The 19256-nt window shown below is 39.3% G+C and overlaps 1 protein-coding gene across 3 annotated transcripts in view; it reads left to right on the top strand.

Moving 5' to 3' along the window:
* nkain2 (sodium/potassium transporting ATPase interacting 2) overlaps positions 1-19256 on the top strand; it is a 95473-nt gene that overhangs the window by 24834 nt on the left and 51383 nt on the right. For all 3 annotated transcript variants that reach the window (XM_088325005.1, XM_088325006.1, XM_088325007.1), the window contains exons 3-5: positions 2160-2297; positions 3235-3315; positions 17350-17550. In XM_088325005.1, coding sequence (XP_088181131.1) covers positions 2160-2297; positions 3235-3315; positions 17350-17550 — 420 coding nt within the window. The remainder of the gene's footprint in view (positions 1-2159; positions 2298-3234; positions 3316-17349; positions 17551-19256) is intronic.

Here is a 19256-nt window from a genome sequence, read left to right as displayed (position 1 = left end):
TATCAGGTCAGTAGCACAAGGTATCATGTTCAGTGTAATTCACAATGACATTTTTGGCTTAAGCAGCTGGAGAAAACATTGTGTGATGGAGATATTGGAAATTATTTGCTTTTATTTTTTAATTATATGAGTGATAACTATTACTCTAGCCAACGGCAACATTTCCGTATCCAACCCATGTTAAGTCGTACGAATAATGCATCAATAAGGGACAGGCAGTCAGAAGATAGATTTGGAAGCACGGGAGTTTTTCAGGTACAGACATATCCGGATCATTTGATGTGACAGAAATGGATTTCTAAAATACTGCTTGAAATTGTTTTGTATAGACTTGAAGAAAAGGTGTTACTGACATACTTTGATATTCATGGGCATGGGCATTGACTTTTTGCGGTTTTGTAGATTTACTCCAACTGTGGCGGCATATTGCAAAACTGATAGACTACATTCCCAAAAAGCTTGCTGTCACAGTTTCACAGCTAAACCCGTATTTGTGTTGTGAATAAGAAAGGAGCCAAAAAACAGATGGTCCCCTAGCTATATTGACTCACTGTCATCCACACTAGCAAGAAATCTTTTCTTTCCAATGAATTAGCACCTCAAAACACATTTGTATTGTATGTAAGGTTCTCTCCTGCGTTCCATCTGGAGTCGCAATTGCTGTTTAAGAGTAGGCAGTGGGGGCTAATGGGATGGGAGGCCCCAGACTTCTTGTCAGGCCAGAAAATGAATAATTGCACCACTATATCATTTCTATTTGGAGGACTTCCTTGTTTGCATCATGACACCAACAAATACAAAGCCAGCTGAGTCCTAAGTGTGCATGTGTGCCTGTATCTGTGTTTGTGTGTGTGTGTGCACGCACAATAACACCAGGCGCTGTCAAGTGCATGCACCGCAGACCACACTGCCACAGTGTGCACATGTGCATGCGTGAAATCGGGCTTGTACATTCGAGTCATTAGTGCGCCTCAATGCTTTTGTACCTCTCAAACACTATAAACCGCCTCCCACAAAGTAGTAACTGTTTAGTGTTTACTTGTGTGTATGTGCTAGGGCTGTGATGCTGTGAGCGGCTGTTGTGTTGCCATGTGCTCTCACATTAGCTTGTGGGTGACTCATGCATGCAGAATTGCCTGTGTCTCAGTGTGTATGATTCCCAACAATGTAAGTAAAAGTGTCAATACAATTCTGTTGTTACTCGCCCAATGATGGGTTTATTCATGTTTATATTCACGACCTCCACAATACACAGTCATGCTCAGTGAGAGATCGAAATTATTGTCCTGGTTTTTTGGCCAAAATCTCCAGAGATACCGTGTTGCTTTGATGTATATAAGAAAATGTTGAAAAAGTAAACATTTTGTTCATTTTTAAAATAGTTATAGCTTTATCATATAGATTTCATAGAATAAAACAGTGCAATGATGTAATGCTTTATTTCAATACCTTGTGCTGCTCCTTTTAATGTCCCAAATGTCAGAACCAGAACAGATACAGGACCCAATCGCGGGACGTTCTCAGACAAGCTTTTTATTTTATGGGAAATGGGGGGTCATGCACATTAGGAAGCCGGTCTGGCGTGGAAAGACAGGACGCCAGAGACCGACGAGATCGATAACGAATCAGGGTAACGAAAATAAACTAGAAACTAGACGGGAACCAAAACTGGAGAAACTAACAAACAAGACAAGAATAGACGGAAAACAAAACTGGAACCCAAAATTAAACAGTACAAAAATAAACGGGAACAATACCGGACTGCAGATATCACAGGAAAACAGGACAGGACCCATGTCTTGTGGGGCAGAAGTTCGTTGATGGGCTGACAAAAAAGCAAGAGAGCGCTGAGCTTTATATACTCAGAAAGTCAATCTCTAAACGAGCCGCAGCTGGCACAACACTGGCGGGGCCAATTGGGCAACATGGCATCTGTGACACACACGGGCTGGGCCAATTGGACACACGCGCTTGGTCTAGTGGGCGTGGCCAAGTGGGCGCCATGGCAACCATGACACCAATACTGGCCACAGGTGCCAGTACACAACTCTTGCTGAACTAATCAGTCGATATTGGTGTAGTACAATTAAATTCCTGATAAAGGAAATTTTGGTGTTATTGTGTTTTAAGAATCGCTTCTGTCCTCTTTCATCTTCCAGGTCAGTGTCTTTGAGCGCCAAATCGTTGACTTTCTGGGCTACCAGTGGGCACCCATTTTGACCAACTTCCTTCACATCCTTGTGGTTATCTTGGGCTTGTTTGGAACCATCCAGTTCCGACCGCGTTACGTCACCGGGGTAGGTAGAACGACACACATGCGAAGGAAGTGTTTGAGAATTAGCAAATCAATAGGTTGGTAGGTGGATTATAAAAAAAGGCTTGTTAAATCATGCTCACTACAGGCTTTGTACGGGTGCTTGAATTGTATTGTTGTGTTTTCAAGGTTAGGATTTCAAAGTGGCAGGCTGACTCTATAGACCATGCAATAAATAAAGAAAAAGAAAAGTGCATGAAAATGATGCCGAAACACCTGCTCTGGTGCTCATTATGGCATTGTCATGTGAAACGTCACCGCCCTCTACTAGTCGCACCTTAGTGTTCTATTTAAAAAAAACTCACTTTTGGCCTGGCTCATTCGTCTCCACAACAGCTTCTCAGATTTTTAGTTTTTTTTTTTAATGATGTATGATCAATAATAAAGAAATATTATGCGCCAACGTATTTAGTAATACGTGATTTGACATGTTTAAACAGGGGTCCCTGAAAAATACATATAATGTAAGTTAAAACATTCACAGATCTACCAAAAAAAGTAAAATAAAAACCAACTTTATTTTTTACTCACTGAACAGATATAAGGTCGAACAACAACAAAAAGTGCTTGACCATGAAAAAGGTGTGCGAATCCTGTAATTATTTAGTGAACTGTCTCAATAGCAAGTCTATAGTCTTAGTTCTTAGTCATTGAATCAATGGCAACTATTTGTTATTATGTATTTCAGTAAGTCCAAACTCACTCTTGCAGCTATTTCTTTTTAAATACATTGCCTCCAAATGAGATGTTTTTATGTATGTTCATATGTGGCAAAGTGTCGTGAACTTGCGTATACTCTAATCCCTTCATCTTCTTTTAGGGATCGAAAAGAAATACTACCTTCCTGTTTGAAAGCTGCCGTCAATATAAATTGGTTTGCGCTTGAGTGGGAGTAATGACACGTACTTTCCTCTTCACAGTACGCAGTCTGGCTGCTCATCTGGATGACCTGGAATGTTTTCGTCATCTGCTTTTACCTGGAGGTCGGCCAACTGTCCAAGGTAACGTTTCCAAGGCTTTATCTTTTCAGGTTTCCTGGCTAAGCTTGTGCTTGTGGAATACTTCATGAAGCAACACTGTGCATTTCTTTTAATCCTTGTCCAGATTACATGTATTTGGACGCAATGTCTGATGACAGCCCATCCGCTACATCCTTGTTTTTGTGCCAAACTCTTCATAATTAGCATGAGTTGTTTTTTACAAATGTGTTTTTTAACCCTATAATTTATTTGGAAAAAGCTGATTCAATGTTAAAAAAAAACAAAAAAAAACTGCCAACACATTTGATGCAGCTCATCCTGATCTTTTGCCCTTTACAATAATTACGATTCAGTGGTAATATGAGTTGATTGGAATCACAGAATATTATCTTGTTTATCAATTAATTAGCGCCAATCCACATTTCAGTAAACAGAAGAAATCAGTGCTGATTGTTCTTGATTGCAGCCGTTGGTGGTGAAGAACGGATGGAGGAAAAAAGAGCGTGATGGTTTTCCAGTGGAAATAAAAAACTTTTATTGAATCGTGAGTGGAAGTTTTTGCAATCAATCATTTCATTGTCGTGATTGCCAATCTGTGACATTTTTAAATTTTTAAGGTATTAGCATTTGGCTTGTGCTAGTTGCGTTAATTAAGAAACTTATTCATGCGTCTTTTATAAGTTACTTTATTTTCCTTTAGTTGTTTTGAGAGATATGGCTTGAAAATGTTTTATGTCATTTTAGTCTCGTGAAAATCTCTCATTTGAGGCCTTGTTGGGAGAGTCTCAACAAGCTGCGAGGGTTTCTTTTTTTCCCGTCATAGACAAAACAAGACTATAACTAGGATGACGACAAAGAGGTTAAGCACTTTTACTATCATGTTTCTGAAAGTACAGGATTTGTATGGGTGCTTGAAATCCGTTAAAATGCTTGAATTTTAATGTTGTGTGTTCAAGGTCAGGAAAATGCTTGAATTTTGGGTGAAGTTATTGAAAATGCTTGAAATTCTCTCCATTTTTCTCGGGCAGACTGACTCAACAGACCACGCATTATAAAGGAATATAAAAAAATAATAAAGTTATAAAAATGGCTTAAAAATGACGCAGACACAGACTGTTTGTCATTTGAAGCCTCATCGCTCCCTACAGGTGCATCAGACCAATATGCTGTCAGAAAGTGCTTTTCGCGGTGAAGATAACAGGAAAGTTTGATACAATATGATCCAAACAGAGACTGCAGCAAACATTAATCAAACGGGGCACAGAAACCCATTGCGTTTTCTATGCAATATTCAGCTGCTAGTTAATTGTTTGGCTTAGGATTTGTCAAGTTTTCTGGTTCTTGCTTCTGCGGGCTGCGCTCGGTCACCTTGAACGCGGGGCTATGGATTGATTCACATCAGATTTCCTCTTTTTAAAGTACTGGAGAAGTTGAAAAATTTGCCTTGAAAGTGCTCAAAAAGTTCTTGTATTTGGCCATGAAAAAGGTGGACGAACCCTGAAAATAATTTTGTGCAATCTGTAAAACTGATGGAGAGTGTATTACTACTTATACATTCAAGCTGGAACATTCCAACCCTCACCTGATTCCAAATATTGAAAACAATCATCCATAAATTGGAGTCGTTTTTAATTGTCATACATTAAGTGGGTTTTCCAGTTTAAAAAGCCCTCTGAGAAAACTCATTTTACAATCTGACATTTTGTTGTCATCGAGGTAAGTAAAGTTGGTGTTTTCAAATGAGCCCCCTGGCAGTAAGTAGTGCCTTCATCAATTAAATGCCATCCAATCAGATCAAGGAGCACTTAAAGCGTAGTTGCACGTTCTGCTTGCAATGCTCAGGGACACGTTAACCTTGACCTGGTTATTGGAGGAAGCGGTGAAGGTGCGTTTTCACCACATCTTACGCTTATTGAGTGACCCACAATGGCGGACTGCTCAGAAAACAACAATAGAGCAGCAGTTTGAAAAAGGTGTTTGCCCCATTTGCCAGGGCGAATTTAAAGAAAACAGCAAAGGAAAGGTCCACCTGTTTCAAGGCTCATTAGTGTTTGCACTTGCAGGCTATTAGCGCTAACGAGTGTTGGCTTAACATTGCTAGTCCCCTTACTTTCATCCCACTTTGTCGGCTCACCTTAGGGCCAAACCCAGTGTCAGCGAGTTTAACACCCAACTACCAGGTTGCCATAGCAACTATAGCTAAAACGGAAGATGTGTGGTAAGACAAAATTGTGGCCTTTAGCGATGAGTTGAGCAAATTTTTAGAATTAAGATGAAGCTTTTGCATAAGTGGGAGGAGAGATTAAATCAGGATAATGATAGGAGATGTCTTCAACATTGGATACTTAAAAGAAAGTTTGCATTTACTGAGCTGTATAAGTGAATTTTGCAAGGTTTTACTTCATGCAATGGTTGCACTTTACAACACAACGTTCCAAATATTACTAGTAAAGTAAGCATTTAGAATAAAATCAATTACCAAAGTCAATGTGAACGCCTTATCTTTCACGTCACACTTAAAACTGTTTAAAACCAAAGCCACATTGATGTTTGAGTTCATTGACATTTAAAATGACACAACAGCCAAGATAGCATTTAATTTCCCTTTTGTGTGTACAACGTAAAAAGTTTAAAGCTGATGTCCGTGGCTGTATTGCATGGCCAATTGCAATTCCAAGGTTAGCGCTTCATGTAGAGGCCACTTCATACTCACTAGCTTTTTCTTTGATTTAGCTTTGACAAAAGGCTACTCCATTTTTTCTCCATTAAGAGATCTGACATGCTTCTGGGTTTAAAAGCACCACACAATCACAGACATAAAATTGAGTTATGATTTTGCCTGAATCGTGATGTCCAGATTACATGTCCCTACATTGGCCGTGGCGCGCTGTGTTTATTAGCGCGCCCACCACACTGCAAAGCCATGAGCGTTAATACAGGGAGCCCAGGCATCACCACCCTGGCAGATAATCTTATTTGTGAGAGGTCACACACTTATGCGTGCCAGATCAGTTCCATTTCCTTGTATGATGAAAAATGCGCATTTGTTTGCTGGGTCTAATCGCCACCTGTGACGGTGACAAGTTTGACTTGCAATGATTCAGCAACATAATCCAATGCACAAATTGGCCTTCAGCAGTCACTGTAATTCTCTTCACTCAACATCCAGCTCTTGAAACACTCCAAAGCATCATTGAAGGAGTTAAAAGGGTTTTAGCCGCAAAAGAAGAAAATCGTTACCAAAATCCATTTTAAATAAAACTGGTTCACTGAAATGCAACTCTTTCACTTTTTGTGTCAAAAAATACAAAATATACAGACTTTAATTTATAAAGCCACATGTTGCAAAGTTTTTGTTAGACTGTCATTTCATATAACTTTATAGGTTCATGACCTATGAGAGAACGGATCATTCTAGAAGTTTTTAAGGCGTGTCCAGGTTTCTATTTCATGGTAATATAATAAATTAATCTAAAAGGGGGGAGCCACACGTCATGCTGTGAGGCTGATAGGGGGCTGTGTTATAAGGAATTTGTTGAAATGGTAACCAACTGATTTGCCCAGCATGTTACTGTGAATATAGGCTTGGCTGTATAGGTATTCATTTTGCTGATTTATTTTGCATAAAATTACAATAATGAGTTGTGTCATTTTTAAGACTTTATACGGCAAGACAACAACCTGTCAATCATAGGCGATGCGAACACACGGGTTCAAGCCCATTCTCTGACAGGGAACTTATGTCAAGTCAAGTCAAATTTATTTATACAGCCCTTAATCACAAAAATGTCTCAAAGGACTGCACAGGATTACAATTATACCATCGCCTGATCTTAAACCAAAATGCAGGCAAGGAAAAACCTCAGCGTAAGGAAAAAAGAAACCTTGAGAAGGGGCCTCACAAGTGGTAATCCCCCTTCCAGGATGACCAGGGTGGAATAGATTTAGCATTGAGTTACAGTACACAAACATAGTAAACATCAATAAAAGAGAGCACTAGGTAACATGTTGAAATTTGTCTGGAAAGTCGATAACAGCAACAACGCAGCTTCCCATCTCTGCCGGCTGGTCGATGCAGGCGTTGAAATGCTTCAGGTCCAAATGCTGGTCCGCTGACTCATCTCAAATTGTCCTTCTCTTTCATATCACTACCATCCAGGCAGTCGCAAAAAGAAAGGACAATACAAAATATGAGGTGGGCATCAATCATAGGCTTTTGAATAGAAGTGTGTCTTAAGTCTAGATTTAGAAACTTCACAGTCTTAAGCAAACTATATTACGAGTGTTCCAGACACATTGTCAAACCATTTTGATACATAACACTGTACAAGCGTGTGGACCACATGTGCATTGTATGTGATACAAAGATGCCAACCTAAATCCGCAGCCGATGGCTGTCGTCTGCCTTACGTTCTGTTGGGCTGAAAAAACAAGTGCTTTCATGTCTTTGATTGATCTAGAAAGCAATTACTGCATATATTTAGAATTTGAGAAACATTGTGCCAAAAATTGGCTAAGTAAACAAGCTCTTTCTTTCTCTCGCTCTCTTCATCCCTGTTGGAAGTGATGGAAGTGGATGCAATAATGATACAACAAAGGACGAGGAACCAAAAAGAGCCTAACTTGGAAAAACACTATATGTAGATCTAATTGGGGCTAACCAGGAGCGATCAACAAAAAAGAGTGAAAAAATATGAGGTTAGCCAAACAAAATCACCTAGTGAGCAGCCAGTTTGACCAACAACGAAAAGGGGCAACAGTTACAGCGATAAACTCGAATCCGGTTTGCAAAAAGGTGAAGGGACACGGCAAAACTAGCAGTAACGCTAGGCTCGCCAGGCAAACAACACACTGTGGGCAGCACATGAGTGCCAACAGGGAGTAAACAAAACAGGAAGTCCTCGGCAGCCCCAACGCTAACGGGGACTTAGCTGGACCAAATGATACCAACTGCGACACACGCTACAGAAATCACAAAAGAGAAGTCACAATCGCCTGTAACGGCAGCAGGTAAACTTTCCCCACGTAGCTTTTGGAGATCGAAGCACCCACCTCTGACAAAACCGTTGCAAGGCATACAGCGACAGGGTAAGCAAAGTTCCAGTTTCTCATTGCAGAAATGAGCGGTATTATATCACCTACCTATAATCGCTGTTTGTTTTGGAGCTAGCTTCAAATGTTGTGTTAATGGGATTCACCATTTTGTTCTTTCAATGACATCACAGCTCTAGAGGAAATTAGCCAGACTGGTCAACTTTTAGACAAGATTTTTAAAAACCCCTAGTGTGTACAATATTTTGGAACGTATTTGCTTTATTGTGGGGTGGAACACTACATGGTATGTGCCTGATTGAAAAAAAAATAGTGTTTGGAAACATCTTTAAGGTGTGGAAACTTGGTTTACATAAGTATGGAATTTTTTCTTTAGAAAAGATTTTCAAACGGCATCCTGACCACATTTGGAAAGCCTCCTGTGCGTCATGCAGCATATTCGCCTTATCCGCTATATGCACAAACACACATGAATGTAGGCTCAAAAACGCACACCTACATTGCAAACTCCCAGCAGTTGGTGGTGAGCTCTAATAGATGCAGCTATCTCCTTTGTGACAGAAATGCACACATCAACACGTCACACTCAGCTGTCAATCATATACCGGTGGAGTGGTGGGGAGGCTGTCTGCGTGATGGGCTTCTTAATAAAAAATATGCAGGCGTAAAAATGCGCACCTGGGTGGAGGTGTCGTGTTCGCAATGTCTTATCAGTCAGATGAAAACAAGGAACAAACACAAAATTTTATTTTTTATAATACAAGCAAAAGATGGGCTGGAGAATCAATTTGAATGTATTGGAATATCCAGGAGTGCTTTTACATATCCAAAATTCAGTTATTGTGTATTATTTTTCGAAGGTGGAGTCCGTAACTTTTTGTACTCGCTGACGCCATCTAATGACTGAAATCCTCATTGGAGCATATCTCAAGCTGCCTGTGTGCCATGTGTTCGCACGTATGTGTCTCTCTTTGATGCGCTCAAATAAACTCTTCTTTTTTCATCATTTCTAGGATTTGAGTTGGCATTTGGACTGTATTTGAAACGATCATTTTCTTACGTTCAACAGTTTAATCCTTGAATAAATGAAAACAACAAAAAGCATGCGCCTGAAATCGTTCTCCGACGCCCCCTTCCCCGCCTCCTTTCGTCCAGCCCAATGCGCTGAGTGGCCGATGATAAAAGAAAATAGGACGGTAGAAAAAAAAATATATAATGAACTCAGTTGGACATTATTAATAGATACATAAAAGAGAAAATATTTGATTTTAATATTTTTAACAACACTTCTAACTACTACTCTTGCCACTTTTAACTTTAAATTTTTATTGATTGAAATTGTACTTTTTGTAAAATCAAAAAAAGTTGTGTATAACGTGCACGTCTAATTTTTGATTAAAAGTTGGTAGGACATTTTTTTTAACTTTTCATAATCTCAAACTAAGTGGCAAAGGTTGAATAAAATCAGTTTTGATAAACGTAAACTATGAACACATTACCAACATAACATGTACAATGTATTTAATTTTCTTCAAAGTCCAATTCATCATCAGATACACAAAATAGTCATCCCTCTCATTGTGTTTTTTCGCGTTTCTTTACATCTTTCAGGACAGCCTTCTGTTTTCTCCATTCCCTAACAATTGTCTCTGGTACCGTGACTAAAAATAGTGTGATAATCAGATAAAATCAAATTCATTTTCTTAGTGAACAATATCACTGGTGCTTTAAAGGTTAGAATTTGGTCTTCTCACGGCCACAAACCCAGGTTTAATTCCTGTTGCATTAAAAATTTTTGGATAGTGGTCAGGGATATTTTTTGACTGATCAATCATTGCACAAATATGGTAATATACGATCGTAAAACCTTCCGTATAACACACCTGAATCTTGGGTTTAAACGGATGTTATATACAAATATTATACTTTTTGTTTAAGAAAAAAAGCGCAAAAAAACATGGACTTTTGTGTCCTCAGTGAATTACATCTGAAAAAAATCAGTCAAATTGGCTGTTAAAGCCTTCAGATTTTCTGTATTTGCCCTCAGTAGCCTAGATGGTAAGGCGCCCGCTTTGAGACTGGGAGGTTCGGGTTCGCGCCCCGGCCGAGTCATTCCTAAGTGGTCGGCGGCGCCCTCTGTTGGCTGCGGCTGCATCGGCTCGCTACAACGGGTCAGGTGCAATCGACATTTCGTTCTGTGTACATTGTTACACAGAATGACAATACAAGGAAATTATTATTATTATTATTATTATTATTAAGGTTTAGGCATGGAAAACATGAAGTTAAAGTGTCTTTCTTTTATCTTCACAATTGAAATTTATAGTTTAACCCAAGCACTCCATCCAATGTTTTCACTCGTATTGTTTTAAACACTGCTTTTAATTAGCGTTAGCTGGTTAATAGACATCCGACTGATTCAACATTAGAAGCCCTAACCCGACCCATAAAAAAGCACTTCTCCCTGAATAAAAATCTTGATCTTACCGTTATTGAGCTCAAATGGGCTCTCTAGTTTAAGTCTTGGAACAATAAGACCAATCCTTTTAGCTTTGCTGCCTTTCACATTTGAAGATGAAAAAGATCAACATGGGCCCTTTTTTAGTTCACATTTCTGTGGGGGAGAAATTGAGATTTATAATATATAATAATATGAATGTATTATATTTGTATAGCGAAGACATTTTACTAGGGATACATTATCCCTTCTGGTCTGAACTGGAAAACTGTTTTTCGATATACGGGTGCATCAAATCAAACCGAATCCTAATCAAATATTGATATCTTATTTTTTTGGGAATGCTATAACCTATAAGGAAATTACATATTTACTATATCAGCAAGTTAGTTCAGATATATAGATTGTTTGTCTTTCTAATCTAACTGTGCTTGAATTGTTAGGTACCGTATTCAAAATTGTACTGTATCTCCTGTTTTTGAAAGTTTCACACCCATAGCATGTACCAAAAGCAGCCATCGGGTGCCTATGGCCCCTCTGACCACCACCATTCAAAATGGCCATCTGTATGATTGGCATTGGAGGCAAATTGTTTTTGTTATTATCATATCCCTATAAATGAACACATGTACAAACAAAAACACACAATTACAAAATCCACCTTCCCACCCACACATTTTTTCAAAGAGAAGCACTGAAGGCATCATGGGTGACGGTCTCTTGCAAGTCCTGTGGGAAATCACAGCCAAACAATGTGGGGAGATGCAGACCAACTGATGATATTTGCTGCAAAACGCCACAAAAGCAGATGGAGACGCTTTGTTAAATAGAGTGAAAAATGAACTGAAGAGAAACAAAAACGTATTCTCTGACCTCTTTTCTTCTCAGCGTGTATTTTTCGTCACAGCAGCCAAAGTGAGGAGCATTTATTTAGTGCCTGACTGAGTCTGGCTTCATGATTGCTGGAGCTTGTGTTGTATATTTAGATGGCGCAAAACCAGGTCAAATGCAGTGTGGGTCTGCTGCGAGGTCAAAAGCTCCCTAATGTCGAATAAATCGCAATTAGGGTAGAATTTTACGGTTCTAAATTTGCACGTTGGACCCAACCTGTCCTATATCAACTCTCTTTGGTGCCGTTAATAGATTAATTTGGTCTTTTCATAACTTTCACCAGCTTGAATGCCAATTTAAGAAACAACACTTTTCCTCGGGGGGTTTATTCAATTGTTTAGTATTTGAAGCTTAAATAACTAGACTGATTTGATGTCAAGTTGTGAAGCCAAAATAGCCATCAAATAGCTGATCCAGTTTAAACCAATGAACTCATGCAATACCCCACATTTACTCTCAGCTATTTAAAATGCAATTTTTTATTTTGCCTGGTTTCTGCAACCTTTTAGTTTCTCTTCTAAGACACACGACGACTAAAAAGCACCAAATCTACCAGGTTAAAATGAGGATAATTCTGCTTCAATCCCTAACTCGAATCAAGAAACCATAAATGCCTTTGTGCTTTTTGTCTTTTGTATAGTGGCTCCCAAAACAAGCACTGGCCCTTTATATTCATCATGGTTTTTTTTTTTATTATTCGCTCTAGCATCTTCATACTCCCACACCCTAAAACATGTTTCTTCAGTAAAGTTACTGATATGCATTTTTAAAGTGTTATTATTTTGCTCTATAAAATCTTACACACAATGTATAACATTTGTCATGGTTGCCATGGCGCCCAAATGGTTCCCGCCGTGTGGCGCCAGGTTCTGTCACGGTTGCCACGGCACCCAATTAGCCCCACCCAATGACACCAGCTGAAACGCGTTGACAGATTGCTGCTGGACTACTTAGACGCGGTCTTGCGAGTTGCCTGGTGTCAGAGCGTCTGCGAAATTTCTGCTAGACTCTGTGTGATATGCCAAGTCCTGTGAATTTGCCTGTGTTTAATCCTGTTTTATTTTCGGCCCAATATGTTTGATTTCAATCTACTTCCGCGACCATCGATCCCCGGATCGAGTGTGCGCGCATTCCTCTTCTCCCCAATAAATTGTGAGTAACGTTACGCGATTGGGTTCTCATTCCTGTATCCTGTCCTGGTTCATGACAACATTTGCCTTTTTTTTTTACTTTATATCATGTTCAAGTCGCTTCTTGTTGAAAATATAACAAATGTGCGCAATAAAAAAATAATATTTGGTTAATTTAAGTGAATAAAAGGCAAAACAGTGAACATAACATTTTAAAACCAGCATTATTGAATTGATTTTATTGTATTTCTTGATGAAATTAATATTGGTCTTTACCGTCTAAAAAATTTGAGTGGCCCAAAAGTGGCCCCAGGTTCATCAGTCACTGTTCTTTAACCCAAGACTTTGTTCATGAAATTTGTATATTAAACAGAGAAATTGCAAAGCTACTCTAAGGTGATAAAAACCAGTGTCAGCAAATGACCCTGAGAAAGCCAAGTGAACTCTGTCTCTCCGTCCTTCCCAACTGATTATGTCCCTCATTGCAGCCTCCATTGTTGGGCTCTCAGACAAAAGCAAGAAATGTGAAATTGAGGGGAAATTGACCGAGAAGGAAGCAGGGAGAGAGACTTAACCCTAGAGGGGGAGAAAACAGATGTGGTTCACTGAAGCGGCACTGGCCCAAAGTCAGGGACATAGACCTGATAGCAGAAATTCAGCCGGCACTCCTCAAATGTTACACCGCATAACTGAACTAAGTATGCATTTGTTAGACAGAAATTTTGTCTGTTTCAAGGTTCGTCGTGGTGACCCGTTGCCGTTCTCTAAGTCGAAAAGGAAAAAAAAAGAGAAATTGGCGTTCAAATGGAGAGTAAGCTCTATATCTGATCTTGTGACTTGTCATCCAAAACAAAACAAGAGAAGTGCAAGCGGTGTTTCCAGTGCTATTTGTTGTGTATCGATTGTTGTGAATGATGACAGCAGATGAAAACAGGAATGGAGGTGCCAGACAGAATTGGAGATAAGAAGGAATGGAGGTAGGAGAGGGGGACAATAGGAGGCCGCTGAAGAGCAATGACAGGAAAAGCAACCAGCAACGTTTGAAATTTGGGGATTTTTCCTCATTACTAAGATGACGCTATTAATCAAGGCTCAGCACTAATGAGGCATTAACTCATTACACCAGAATAGAAGGAGAACATAAATAAAAGAGAGAGAGAGGAAAGAGACGTATTAATGATGTTGCAAAGGAATCTTTTCTAGAAATGGCAACAGGATGAATGGAATAAAAAAGTAGCTTCTACACTTGTGTACATGAACTAAGGCAACCTTTATGTCTGACAAGCATCAAACAGTTAATTCTATTTTTTTTTTGACTTCTTGTTTTAATGAGGCAACCGTTGGTCTGAAATATGGAATGGCTACCATCTACTAGTGCAGGGGTCAAGAACCTATTTGACCCTCAGAGCCATATGTTACACTCTTCAGGGTTACAAAAATGAGACCGGGGTGCGTTGGTTGTCTGTCTATCTATCTATCTATCTATCTATCTATCTATCTATCTATCTATCTATCTATCTATCTATCTATCTATCTATCTATCTATCTATCTATCTATCTATCTATCTATCTATCTATCTATCTATCTATCTATCTATCTATCTATCTATCTATCTATCTATCTATCTATCTATCTATCTATCTACCTTGGTCATATCCCTCAAGAGGGGTGACAGACAGCAAGACAAACACATGCAATTGCAAAGAAAATAAAAAAGGGAAAAAATACCAAAATGAAAAAGTAGTGAAAAGCTGAGAAAAAAAGAAACAAAAGGAAGAGAAAAAAAGAAGGAACAATTTAGAAAAAAGCCAGAAAAAAAGAAAAGAAAGAGATGTAAAAAAAGTAAATAGAGAACAAAAAGAAAAAAGTAACAGCTCGGAAAAAATAAACACAATGAGATTTTTTTTTAATGAATTTTTTTTTAAAAAAAGGAGAAAAAAACACCAAAAAAAGAATAAAAAGTTTGTGTTGCATTCAAATAATTTCCAATTATATCAAGTGAATGTGCCAACATTGTACTTCCACTAAAAATGTGATTAAGTACAGTTCTGTATCTTACAACCGACTAAATAAGCCCCCCAAAATGTTAATATGCGACAAAATATATCAGGAAATAAAAAGAGATGGATATCTTGTGAAAGAATTGTAAGAACAAACGACGTTTGTAGACCGTACAACCTTTGCAATAGTACATGAGTCAATTCATTCAAAAGAGAAAAATAATTTTGCATCGCCGGAAACTCAGCAAAATGTAACTTGATGTCAAGTTTTGGACATGTTTGATAATTAATTATCTTGCCACACTTGGGATTATGGTTGCTCACTGTAGTTTCAAGCGTTGCTCACCGACTTTGTGTGAACGCTCAGACCCGTGGAAAATTAAAGGGAACATTGTGGCCAACCCAATTGCCCAAACACCCAAACAAGTTAGGCACTTCTGCACCTAATATGGTCATGCTTTCGTCCCTCCAGATGAAACGGGACACCAGAAAGCGGCCATGTCACTCGGGTCAGGGTGACACAACACACTCTTGTTCAACAGCAGGGCCCGACAGCTTTTACTGGTTTACCCCTGCCGCATCATACTGGTGCCCAGCCCATCCTTAAGAACGCGTCCACAATCCCACTATCCTTTCACAACACCTTTCCACTCCTTTCTATCACCAACAAGAGCTCTAGCTTCCATTATATTTAGACCTCTTTCCTGCAGTGCACTCATAACACCATCCATCCACGTCAATCGCGGCCTTCTTCTTGGTCTTCTTCCATTGACTTCTGCTCTGTAGATCCTTCAACATTCGCTCCTCATCTATCCTCTCCATGTGTCCAAACCAACCGAGTACTCTCTTATCAACACACTTGCTCAGTTCCACGACTACTCCAGTTCTGTCTCCCACAATTTCATTTCTCAATCTATCCCATCTTGTCACTCCTAACATAGTCCTCAAACGTTTCATCTCAAAAACATTAAATTTCCTTCTTAAATCTGCGTTCAGGCTCGAAGTCACACAGTCGGCACAATCACACTCTCATACAGTCCCCTCTTAACACCCATACTCATACTCTTGTTGTTCATCACTCTCTTCAGAGCACCCAAAACCTTGCCTCCTTGATTCACTCGGTGCAATACCTCGCACTCCATTCCACCAACTGCTGCCACATCACAACCCAAGTACCTAAAGCTTTGAACTTCTTCCAGCACCTGTCCATGCAACCTGATTTCTAACGTCATGCTCACTCCATCACGTGAACACTTCATCACCTTACTCTTTGGCGTTGGTTGTAACTTTTTAATTCGTTTTTGTTTGCATCATTTGTTTACACTCCGTCATCTGTCTTCACATCTTTCTCTCTCGTTCTCATACTACACACACAGTTATAACAGGACACAGCTGCCCCAGGTGTCTGATTACAAAAACGTGACTGGATCTCCAAAAACCTTTCAAAACACAAAAGTGCTAAATAATTAAAGTGCATCATGCAATACAACAAATATGAACATATACATGAAATAACATAAAAATAAATGAATAGTGCAATTATATGCCTGCGAGGTGTTCCCTCTTTCAAGCATCCATTTACCTTATAAACTCATTTACATGGGTCTCTCACAAAAAAACATTTTTTTGAGAGAGAACCACACAATATATTTGAAGACAAAATTCAACAAAACAGCAAAGCCCACCATCCATACAAAAGCCTATTCTTTAGCACATTTTATGTCACTGTGTTACGTTCGATGATTTGCAAAATTATATGGAATAGTAATAATGCCAGAGCCTTTGTCCTATATTAATAAATATAACACTTTATACCTAAGATCACTGAGGCTCATTTTGACTGTAGTTTTTGTCATACATAATGGTTTTAACACAAGGTGCAAGCAGCTCTTTTGTAAAAAAAAATGTCACCAAATACTGCAAACAAGAAGTATAGGGATGTATTTCCCTTCTGCGCAGTTGGCAAAGAATGGAGCGTGCTGCGTGTGCAGAGATCCACCCATCCCTGCAGCTCACCGAATCAAATTGCTCTTGGTGTGTGGCTGCTGTTTTGAGGTGTTTACAGTTTGTTACGTGGGTTTTTAGCATAAAGTTTCCTAACAGTAAATTGTTTAATACGCTTTCAGATAAAAGATTCTTTAGAGTCATACAGCAAAAACTGTGTATGTTAGTGTAACACCGTGATTGTAAACTGTAGTTGAGACTATGCCATACACATGCTGGACCAAACTGATTGTTTCTCAGCTCTGATTTGGCTTTCCATATACCAGAATGGACGCAGAGAAGGTTGTCTTGGACCACATTTTATCCCCGAGCCAGATGTACTTATGAAAAGAACCATATCCGGCTCGCGAGCCATAGGTTCCCAACCCCTGTACGAGTGGATCTCCTTTAGTACTGCGATCTTGATTATCATTGTAAATCCTAATGCCCTCTTCATTTACGGCCTTTATTAATATGCGTTAAGACAACTTCCTTGCTTAGGTCATTGACCTTGGACTCGCCTCCTCTCCATCTCCGCAGGATACTGACCTTGTCCTCACCTTCAACCTTTCCATGCATCGCTCCTGGTGGATGGAGAATGGCCCTGGGTGTAGGGTGACCCCCATCAGCCCCCCTCCGCTTTGGGCACCCGAGGACCACCGATACATATCAATCTCCGGCTGCCTGATGGACTTTCAGTTGGTGGAAGTAGCTCACTCATCACTGCAAATATTCCTGGCTGTAAGTAGCATTTTTGTCCTTTTTCTACGAGTGCCTTGTCCGTTTTAGCCATCAGAAAATAAGCTTGACAAATCCTAGTCCTTAAGGGCCGAGCTGTTGCAGGTTTTGGAAATGTCCAACCTCCAACACACCTGATTCATATCATTCGCCTATCAGCATTTCTGCAGAAGTCTGATAACGGTCCTGTTGTGTAGGGTCAAGTGTGTTAGAAGTAGGAAACATCTAAGACCTAAAAGATTGTTCCTCAAGGACCAAACTTTCTGCAGAAATGTAATAATTTTTGTTTCAAGATGTTTGATCACTTGAAGTTAATTTAGACATCCACTAATTAAGTAATGTCAGTGGCAGAGAAAGAGTTACGGTACAGATCAAATGATACAAATTATTATGTGCAAATTATTAAATTATTTTAATTTCCTTCATATGGAATGAGATATAAACAAGTTGATTTGCTCGATAAATTACAAGAAAATACAGACTCGAAGTGTATTCTTCAATTTCGTTGTTGGTGGCCCTCTGGAAAGAAGCTAGTATAATTAGCTTATTGGATTAAATTTGATTCGTTCATTATGTTGTACGGTAATTATCAATTAATGAGCATTGTTGGGCACGTTACTGAAAAAAGTAATTACTTCCATTTACTAGCTACTTCATGTAAAAGGTATTTGTTTTACCCCCCAGTTTACTGACACCCAAAAGTAGCTCGTTACTCTGAAAGTTGTTATGAAATGATCTGAAATGATCTGCATTTATATAGCGCTTTTCAAGTCAATGACCTCCCAAAGCGCTTTACATTGTGCTTCACATTTCCCAATAGCGGCCATGATCTGTGCAGCCATGTAAGGCTGCTAACCTGCTTATTGGGGGTATTGGGGGTTCAGTGGCTTACCCAAGGACACTTCGGCATGTAACACGGACAAGACGGGATTCGAACTGGGATCCCTTAATCCTAAAACGATCGCTCTACCTCCTGAGCTACTGCCGCCCCGTTATCAAGTTACAAATTACCGTACATACAAAGTGTGGTGTACTACACACATTGAAGCCGCCCCTCTATAACTGCTTAAAATAATAAAAGAAAGAGAGGAAAATGTGTACACCAACTTGTGGAAGCAGTGAACTAGTCATATTTCTGGCCTTGTGCTATCATGAGAGCTTGCAAACGTAGACCTAGCTTCAAAAATGATTACATCATTTCCCTTTTGTCTTTTGTCTTCAAACTATTCTGAGAACTGCTTCTCCATTTCTGGGTAATGTTCAAAAATTATTTTTTTTCTTCATGCATGGCGTATTGCAAAAACAACTTAACAATTAAAAATACCAAAATTATCCCTCATTTACCGTTAAACCTGTGGTCACGTTTCCCCCGTTGATTTTGTTGTTCCTGTATAGGCCATGTCCCCTTCCAACACACTACCTCCCATTCGCTGCTGGCGACACACACCAAATATAAACTTAGAAACTGACCCCCTAATTTCAGTGTTATATTTTATAGTTGTAAATACGGCTTAGATTATATACTTTAAGGAAGGATATCAGCAGAGATAAAATACGTGGCCTCATACTAGGCGTAAGTATTCAGTTGTATTATGTACTGTATGTTCATTTAAAGACACCTACCATCAGTGCTCAGCACTGTGTTGCTGATGGATTGAGGGTTGTCTGCTGCTGTTAAAGACCAGAAGACATAGTATTTCCTAATCTGC

Source organism: Urocampus carinirostris, chromosome 20 (genome assembly GCF_059441175.1).
Source record: "Urocampus carinirostris isolate Australia breed hairy pipefish chromosome 20, RoL_Ucar_1.0, whole genome shotgun sequence".
Taxonomy (NCBI): Eukaryota; Metazoa; Chordata; class Actinopteri; order Syngnathiformes; family Syngnathidae; genus Urocampus; species Urocampus carinirostris.
This window is presented reverse-complemented; position numbering and strand designations above follow the sequence as displayed.